Source organism: Sprattus sprattus (genome assembly GCF_963457725.1).
Source record: "Sprattus sprattus genome assembly, chromosome: 1".
Classification (NCBI taxonomy): domain Eukaryota; kingdom Metazoa; phylum Chordata; class Actinopteri; order Clupeiformes; family Clupeidae; genus Sprattus; species Sprattus sprattus.
The window spans coordinates 56,279,317-56,289,316 of NC_137920.1; the positions used below are offsets into that span (position 1 = coordinate 56,279,317).

At 48.6% G+C, this 10,000-nt stretch overlaps 1 protein-coding gene across 1 annotated transcript in view; it reads left to right on the forward strand.

Moving 5' to 3' along the window:
* phldb2a (pleckstrin homology-like domain, family B, member 2a) overlaps positions 1–10,000 on the forward strand; it is a 43,693-nt gene that overhangs the window by 25,062 nt on the left and 8,631 nt on the right. The window contains exons 6-10 of the mRNA XM_080845130.1: positions 2,161–3,122; positions 4,702–5,001; positions 7,293–7,427; positions 7,859–7,996; positions 8,871–8,999. Of these exons, the coding sequence (XP_080701256.1) occupies positions 2,161–3,122; positions 4,702–5,001; positions 7,293–7,427; positions 7,859–7,996; positions 8,871–8,999 (1,664 nt within the window). The remainder of the gene's footprint in view (positions 1–2,160; positions 3,123–4,701; positions 5,002–7,292; positions 7,428–7,858; positions 7,997–8,870; positions 9,000–10,000) is intronic.

The following is a 10,000-nucleotide window of genomic DNA, read 5'->3' on the forward strand; positions in this document are numbered from 1 at the left end:
AATATGTATGAAGCATTAGCTGATGGATGCTATGAGTGTAGGTACATATTTCTTACAGATTGATAGAAAACTTCCACTTTATATCTCAAGTGCAGTAACTTTGGATAGAGATAGATCTGCTATTGGCTGCCATGGCAATTAGTCTCTTGTTTCATAAATAAAATAGCCTGTATTTATCGAATGAGGGAATGTATAGATTGTGCTAAAACGTTATTTGAGAGAAGTGCTTTTTTATTGAATTCCCTTGCCTCTCTTCTTTGTTCCTTTCTCCTCTGTCTCTCTTTCTTCTGTTCCTCTCTCTTCTGTCCCTCTCTCCTCTGTTCCTCTGTCCCTCTTTCCTCTGTCCCTCTGTGCCTCTCTCCCCTGTCCATCTCTCCTTTCTCCTCTGCCCATCTCTCCTCTCTCCTATCTCCTTCTCTCCTATGTCCCTCTCTCCTCTGTCCCTCTCTCTGTCCCTCTCTCCTCTGTCCCTCTCTCCTTTCTCCTCTAAGCCTTTGTCCCTCTCTTCTCTCTCCTCTGTCCCTCTCTCCTCTGTCCCTCTGTCCCTCTCTCCTCTCTCCCCTGTCCATCTCTCCTCTCTCCTCTCTCCTCTCTCCTCTCTCCTCTCTCCTCTGTCCCTTTCTCTGTCCCTCTCTCCACTGTCCCTCTCTCCTTTCTCCTCTAAGCCTTTGTCCCTCTCTTCTCTCTCCTCTGTCCCTCTCTCCTCTGTCCCTCTGTCCCTCTCTCCTCTCTCCCCTGTCCATCTCTCCTCTCTTCTCTCTTCTCTCTCCTCTGTCCCTCTATGCCTGAGTGCGTTTTGCACTCTCTTCTCTCCTGTTTGTCAGGAAGCTGGCTGTGGTCAGAGAGGGCCAGCAGACAGGTTTAATTTCTAGGGCTGATCACCTTTAGGGGCTCCACACACTATCATCTTCTCCTTCTAAATGTAGTACCTGAAGCTGTGTTTGATCGTGTAGTAGTGAAATCTCTGCTTTGGTGTACTGTATCCAGCCCTATCAAAAACATTTCAAATATAATTCCCAAAATTGTTTTGCATTTGTGAATTGGAAGATGCATTATAGGAGCGGACTTGGTTTTGTGGTTCTCACTTTAAGACACCAAAGTCTGCAAGACTTTTGCGAAGGTGCAATGAAAATGAACCATATGTGCACTTCTATTATTTTTTAGTTTTGAACAGGCATTATAAAAGTCCTGAGTCTGAGTGGTTTTTGTCAGGTCAGACGTGTTGACTCAGGAGTTTAGTGTTTAGTGTAGGGAGAGACTGGGTGGGTTACAGCAGAGTCAGCAAACCACATCAGATCTACAGCTAAACCAGACGCATGCAAACTCACACACACACACACACACACGCACACACACACACACACACACACACACACACAAATCCACACCCACTCACACACACACACACACATACAGACACACACACACACACACACACACACACACACACACACACAAATTCACACCCACTCACACACACACACACACACACACACACACACACACACACACACACACCCATCAGACATATGCATATACAAATATGCACACAGACACACGTTTACTGACCCACCCATATACTCCTACACACAAACACACACTCACTCACACCCACACAGCAGACGTATCAGCATGGCCTTGAGGTGCCTTGGGCAGCAGATGTCTGGCACTCTATCACCATAGCAACCTTCACCTGGCCTGCACCTGTGCTGCCATAGTGAACAATCAATGATTATGCAAATGTTTGTGGTATGTATCTGTGTCTGTGTATGTGTTTGTGTATCTTTGTGTGTGTGTTGTATTTGTGTGTGTGTGTGTGTGTGTGTGTATGTGTGAGGTGTATCTGTGTGTGTTTGTGGTGTATCTGTGTGTTTGTGTGTGGTACGTGGGTGTTGAAAGCCCACAGACTCCAAAAGTGTTTGGATTCTGTTTTGTGGCCTTATCCCTTTGGGACCAAATAAAGGCATTAATTTGTGTGTGTGTGTGTGTGTGTGTGTGTGTGTGTGTGTGTGTGTGTGTGTGTGTGTGTGTGTGTGTGTGTGTGTGTGTGTGTGTGTGTGTGTGTGTGTGTGTGTGTGTGTGTGTGTGTGTGTGTGTGTGTGTGTGTGTGTGTGTGTGTGTGTGTGTGTGTGTGTGTGTGTTCTTCTCCCCCCTCTGCAGACGGTGCAAAGCTGGAGCACTCTAACGGCAGCACCGTTGTGGGCCCCAGCAGCGTCCGGAGCACGCGCTCCAAAGCAGAGCTCCAGGAGCTGCTGGACAGCCTGCAGCGCCGCAAGTACGCCCTGGAGGCCAGCCTCCGCGCCAACATGTCCCCGCCCCCGAGCCCATCCAATCACGGCTCCCTGCTGCAGGAGCGCCCGCCCCTCTCCATACGAGTCCCCTCCTACACCCCGGGCAGCAGCAGCCTCAGCATGCCACCCTCCCCAATCGGCCACACCCACTCCCGGACGCGCCACCAATCGCAGGACAGCTTGCTGATGTGTGGGGATGGGCGTCGGCCGCAGACCGCTGGCTCTCTGCTCTCCATGTGGACACCGAGCTCCGGGTCGTCCTCTTACGGAGGTGTGGAGGGGCTGCCCCTGCCTCGACGGGGCCCGAGTGGGGCGTCCAGCATGCCCTCCTCCCCGCGCCTCGGCCGACGCCTCTTCTCCTCCTCCCGTGACAACGACAACGTTACCGTTGGCGACCCATCTCCACGTCAGAGGAAGTACTCCACAGGCTCGCTGAACGGGCTGGGTGGCCCCCACAGCCGCTCGCTCCCACGACTCTACCGCCTCGATGGGGGGGCCCCTCACCCGCCGGCACTCTCACTGCCCCCCCCTCGCCGGTCGGCGCGCCCCCGACGCAGCATGCCCTCGCTGGAGAGGCCGCCAGATGTCACGGTAACTGCCAGCGTCCCCAGCAGCCCCCGGCGCTCCAGCGTCTCCTCGGTAGGGTCGGGTCTGGACCTGGGCATCGGGGAGAGGAGGGCCTCGTTTGGGAAGGGAGGGGTGGGGGTCGGAGGTCAGGGGATGGGACCGAGAAGGGGGTCCATCAGCTCCCTGAGCGGCAAGGAGGAGCTGAGAGACTATCATCAGAGACAGAGAGATGAGAGGCTGAGAGAGCAGGAGGTGGAGAGACTGGTGAGGAAATACACACACACACACACATACAGGCACATATACTACAACAAGAGATGGAGAGATGAGAGGCTGAGAGAGCCGGAGGTAGAAAGACTGAGGAAGCACAAACACACACAGACAAACACAAACACACACACACACTCACACACACACACTCACACACAACCCCACACACAGAGGTACCTACACAACATTCTTATACACTCACAAACACACACACTACAACCACACTTGCACATCCACTCGCAGGGGACATCTCCACTACACATCTGCACTTGTGCACCCTAACAGTTCCAGATCTGTTGTAGGGTTAGGGTCCATGTCTGTGTGTGTGTGTGTGTGTGTGTGTGTGTGTGTGTGTGTGTGCACGTGTGTGTCTGTGACTGTGTGTCCCTGTGTGTTTTACGTAACAGGGGAATGGTTGATGGAAGTTCATTTAAACATGAAGGAGCCTGAGGGACTCTGATCTCACACACGGCTCACTTAGAGCAGGGATCTTAAGGGAGGCACTGTGGCTTGCTCACACGTGTTTCATCAACTCCTGATTTAATTAGTTACACACACACACATACACATACACATACACACACACACACACACACACACACACACACACACACACACACACACACACACACACACATTCGCACATACACATTCACACGTACACACACACACACACACACACACACACATACTGTATTTACACGGAAATATCTACTCAAATACTACATACTTGCACGTTTAATCAACTCCTAATTTAATAAGTCACATGCACACTCACAGGAGCACACACACACACACAAACACACACACACACATATACAGTATATATACCCATATCTACTAACATACCACATACGTACTTACACATGTTTCATCAACTCCTGATTTAATTACTAACACACAGACACGCACAGACTCACACACACACACACACACATAAACACCCACACACACACACACACACAGACAGACACACACACACTGACACACACAGGAGGGTGAAGAGGGAGGGAGTGAAAGAGAGCGAAGGAACTGCTGAATAAATTGAAGCCACAAGCATTTGTAGAGTGTTCTTTGAAGGTTTTGTGTATCACAGCCAAATGTGTGTGTGTGTGTGCCTGTTGTGTGTGTTATGTTATATAAAGCTTTTATTGGTGGTTAATTTGTCTTTTATTTGGAAACACTGTGTGGAACCTGGCCCTGTTACTGTAGCCACACACCCTCAGAGTTAAGATCACAGAGTTTAAAATGTGCGTATGATTGTTTATGTCTGTTTGTGTCTGTGTGTCTGTGTGTATACCTGTCAGAGTGCGCATATCAACAATCTGGAAATTTTTCTTTGAGAGAAAAATCAACAGTTACTGTGTTTGTGTGTGTGTGTGTGTGTGTGTGTGTGTGTCTGTTTGTGTGTGTTGTGTCTATGTGTCTTCGAGAGAAAATCAACAGTTACTGTGTTTGTGTGTGTGTGTGTAGTTATATGTTTTTGTGTGTCTGGTCGCATACAGTATGTGTGTATCACATGTGTGTGTGTGTGTGTGTGTGTGTGTGTGTGTCTCTCTCTCTCTGACCGCAGGAAAGACAGCGCCTTGAGACCATCCTCAACCTGTGCTCAGAGTTGGGCGGGGCCACTGAGCACGATGCTCCCAACGTCTCCGCGGTGACGGACCTGGAGAAGATCACCCGTGAGCTGGAGAAGCTGCAGGTGTCTGACGACGAGTCCGTGTTCTCCGACACTCCCGCAGGTTCTGCAGCCGGTTCCGTTGCCGGGGTGACGATGGAGAACGGCTTCACAGCGAAGAGCTCACGTGACGGGCAGACGCAGGTGCGAATGCGGAGGCACAGCGGGCAGCACAGGGACCCACGGACACACAAGGTAAGGGTCAGAGGTGTGTGTGTGTGTTTGTGTGTGTGTGTGTGTGTGTGTGTGTGTGTGTTTGTGTGTGTGTGTGTGTGTGAGAGAGAGATAGAGAGAGAGAGAAAAAGAGGACAGTATAGAGATGCACTGGTGCAATCACCTTCACTACTCTGTAGGGTAAGAGCAAGAGGTCTTTCTGTTTTTGTGTGTGTGTGTATTTTCTGTGTGTGTGTGTGTGGTTGTGTGTGATTGAGAGAGAAAGATAGAGAGAGATAGGGTATGTAGAGTATGCCAGAACTGTATGTCAGCTGCTCTGTACTTATAAAATATTGGATTTTGAACTTTCTGTTACTAAGGGTAATTTGCACATTCCTTTAGCTGGGAAATAGGCATGATTGAAGCTGAGTGTAATTTTCATGGACATTCTCTGTCTGGTTACTCAAATGTTGTGTATTATCAGACGGTTTATGAGGTAGTGGAAACTACTCAGCTTTTTGGAATTTAGGTATGCATGGGTGTGTTTGTGTTTTCGCTTGTGTTTGTGTTCCTGTGAATGTGTGTGTGTGTGTGTGTGTGTGTGTGTGTGTGTGTGTGTGTGTGTGTGTGTCTGTGTGTCTGTGTGTGTGTGTGTGTGTGTGTGTGTGTGTGTGTGTGTGTGTGTGTGTGAAAGAATGCACCCTTGCCATGCTAGAGGTTCGACTCTGAAATGGCTGGGGTCTGTTATGAATATGTGTGTGAGTGTTTGTGTGTGTGAGTGTTTGTGTGTGTGAGTGTGTGTTTGTGTGTGTGAGTGTTTATGTCTGTGTGTGTTAGTGTCTGTATGTTTGTGACTGTGTGTGGGTGGGTGGGTGTGTGTACACGTCCACATTTAAAAGTTACTCCAGTGTTATTTCCTGAAAGAAAGGTTTCGTGAAGTGCTATGTGTTGCGGTGTGTTGCGGCGCCGTGTGTTTTATGCTGGTGGGGTATTTTTCCAGCAGAAAGGCCCTAATGACTTAATGGTGTGTTTGGGGTTTGATGTCCTCTCTCAGGGGAATGCTGGTTCAGCTCTCCTAAACAGGGACTGGGGGCGCAGGGGCACAGGAAATGACTTTATCCCCATCAGAATTGCAGTGTGTGTGTGTGTTTGTGTGTGTGTGTGTGTGTGTGTGTGTGTGTGTGTGTGCTTGTGTGTGCTTGTGTGTGTGTGTGTGTGTGTGAAAGTGTGTGAGAGAGAGAGAGAGAGAGGGGTGGATGGATGTGCGTAGAAGAGAAAAGCAGAAGGCAGAAAGAAAGAAAGAAAAGAGTAAAAATGTGTTTGAAGTCGAGAAACATTTTCCAAATGTTTCCAGAGAATACCATTACCAATAATTACCATACCATTAAAATACTATTACCAATAATCTGCTCAAGATGAAGTACTCTCACCTTCTCTCACACACACCCACGCTCACGTCCACCTGGTAAAATAAAGTCACAGGTCGGTTGCATATGGTGCAGACATGCTGTTTGCTCATGCCGTGTGTGTGAGTGTGTGTCTGTACGTGCTTGTGTATGTGTGTGTGTGTATGTGTGTGTGAGAGAGAGAGAGAGACAGAGACAGAGGGAGAGAAATGTGAGACTGATGAGACTAGAATGATGAGAGATGCAGGTGTGCTGTCGCCGTTAGAAGACTCAGACTTGTATGGAAAACTCATTAGAGTTGTTTTGCCCCCGGCTCCAACAGAGACTGCCCATACCTGGAGGCCTACTTACACACAAACCTTTAGCGGATCGTACATACAGTAACCATACAAACCTTTAGTGGACCATAGTTACAGAAACCATACAACCCTTGAGCGGACCGCAGTTACAGTAACAGGCTGCTAACATGTCAAAGGGACCACATGGCTTCAACCAAGGGTGGGGACACAGCCATGCTTAGGACCTAGTCCTAACACACTGAACGCTCATAAAATGAGACAATAAAAAAAAAAATGAATTTCTATTGAATTGAATTAAAATCTCTCCATCTGGATCTCTGCTTCTTTGTCTCTCTTTCCATTTCTCATTTACTTTTCTCCTCTCACAATCAGACGTATTTTTGTTGCTTATGTAAAACTCTGGTGGGGAACCGTAGGTCAGAGGAAACCCACGTCCGTCTCCACCCATACCTCTGAGCACCTCTGAGCTGCCAGACAAACACATTACCTGCCAGCAGTCCCCTGCCTACCCATTCATCAGTGCTGATAGCTCACACATGCTCCACAGATGGGCTGGTGCACTGTAGAGTGCGATGATGCCGATTACCAATCACTATGTTTTCCTGATGTGCTGTGATGTCATCAACAGTCGCCGGAAAACATGCAGCTGAAACAGGAAGTGACGCGCATCGAGGAGGAGCGCATCCAGGTGCTGAACAACATCGAGGAGCTGGAGCAGAAGGTCAAAGACCTGGACAACCAGATGGAGGAGTCCATCAGAGAGGTGGGCGGGGTCAGGGTGTGGGTGTGGTTACTGGATTGAGCCAGTCAGTGGGTGGGGTTAGTGGGCGGGGTTAGTTGGGTCATTGGGTGGAGTTAGTGGGGTCCAGGGGCGGGGTCAGTGGGTGGGGTTAGTGGGGTCATTGGGTAGAGTTAGTGGGGTCAAGGGGCGGGGTTAGTGGGGTCATTGGGTGGGGTTAGTTGGGTTATTGGGTGGAATAAATAGGGTAAGTGGATGGGGTTAGTAGGGTCAGGAGGGTAGGGTTAGTTGGGTCATTGGGTGGAGTAAGTGGGGTCAGTGGGGTGTATATGTGTGTGTATATATATATATTATTATATTATATAGATATATTATTCATATTTACATTTCTACTTTCTCTCCCTCTCCTTCTATTGCACTCTCTCCACCTCCCTCCATCTCTCTCCCTCTGTCAGATGGAGGTGGAGAAGGCGCTGTTAGAGGGCGAGCAAGACTCTGAGATGGCTCAGCTGCAGCGAGAGCGAGAGTTCCTGGAGAAACTCAACGAAAAAATGGCCGCCATAGAGAAGAGCAACGTGGACGGCAAAACTCAGGTAACCACGACAACACAACGACACTGCAGGGACAGCTGCAATGCTAATCTACCTGTTAACTCACTCAAATGGATTTTACTGTAAGAGAGCGAGAAAGGGAAGAGATAGGGAAAGAAACAATGAGAAAAGGAAACAGGCAAGTAAGAATGGAATTTTAAATTTCATGCAAATGTCCATTTAAGTCTCATCCCTTTCAATCTAAATTGTAAGTAATGAAAATCAAATTCAGCATAAAATAAACTGATCATTTATCAATATCATATGCACCCCATGCAACAATTCAGACAGTAATTGAAACCTTGAGTTTCAGTGTTATTTTATTCTAACAGTATGTATAGGTGTGGGCTGTACTATTCTGGACATTTTAATGGATTTGGGTTTTCTGGAAGCTTCGGTGTCTAATCCTCTGCTCTGAGTAGGTCTTCTCTGCTTGATCCTCCTCCCCTCCTCTTCGTCAAAACTAACCCTACTCTTTGGTCTCTCTCTGTCTTGTCTGTATGTGTGTGTATGTTTGTGTGTGTGTGTGTGTGTGTGTGTGTTTTTATATTTGTGTCATTATGTGTGGATGTAAATGTGTGTCTGTGAACATATACCCCTGTCCACATCTGTGTATGTGTGTATGTATGTATGTGTGTCCATCTATGTATGTGTGTATGTACATGTCATGTCTGTGTCCTTGCCTGTGTGTGTGTGTGTTCATGTCTGTGTCCTTGTCCATATCCTTGTCCATGTGTGTGTGTGTGTGATTGTGTGTGTGTGTTTCCTGGTCCATGTGTTTGTGTCGCTGTGCCCTTGCCTGTGCGTGTGTGTGTTCATGTCTGTGTCCTTGTAAATGTCTGTGTGTGTGTGTCCGGGTCCATGTGTGTGTGTGCAGGGTAGAGCAATGCTGGAGAGTGAGAGGGGGAGAGTGGAGCGCTTGGCTGAGCAGCTCTCAGATCAGCGTGGTCAGCTGGACTCCTGTCCTGAAGCTCTCAAGGAGCAGCTGCAGCTACAGCTCTCCAGGGTACCTAGGCCCCAACTCACTTCCTGTCACATGACCTCTCTCCACTTCCTGTCATGTGACCTCTCTCCACTTCCTGTCACGTGATCTCTCTCCACTTACTATCAAATGACCCACATCTAGGGCCTTTTCCAAACTAGGCCCTACACCCTCTTTCTAAACAGCTTCCACTCTGTTTGCGTGTTCACGTTGAGGGTCCCCCACATTAGGTGCCATCCCAAACCTGCAACAGTTTTTTTCTTTTCCATGCAGCACCTTAACATACACCTTGACTGGTGTAGTGAGCCAGTTTCACCCATTTCTCTCTCTCCCCATAGTTACTGTAGGGAGCCAGCTTCATCCATCTCTCTCTCCATGGTTACTGTAGTGAGCCAGCTTCACCCATCTCTCTCTCCATGGTTACTGTAGTGAGCCAGCTTCACCCATCTCTCTCTCCATGGTTACTGTAGTGAGCCAGCTTCACCCATCTCTCTCTCCATGGTTACTGTAGTGAGCCAGCTTCACCCATCTCTCTCTCTCTCCATGGTTACTGTAGTGAGCCAGCTTCACCCATCTCTCTCTCCATGGTTACTGTAGTGAGCCAGCTTCACCCATTTCTCTCTCTCTCCATGGTTACTGTAGTGAGCCAGCTTCACCCATCTCTCTCTCTCTCCATGGTTACTGTAGTGAGCCAGCTTCACCCATCTCTCTCTCTCTCCATGGTTACTGTAGTGAGCCAGCTTCACCCATCTCTCTCTCTCTCTATGGTTACTGTAGTGAGCCAGCTTCACCCATCTCTCTCTCCATGGTTACTGTAGTGAGCCAGCTTCACCCATCTCTCTCTCCATGGTTACTGTAGTGAGCCAGCTTCACCCATCTCTCTCTCCATGGTTACTGTAGTGAGCCAGCTTCACCCATCTCTCTCTCTCTCTCCATGGTTACTGTAGTGAGCTAGCTTCACCCATCTCTCTCTCTCTCCATGGTTACTGTAGTGAGCCAGCTTCACCCATCTCTCGCTCTCTCCA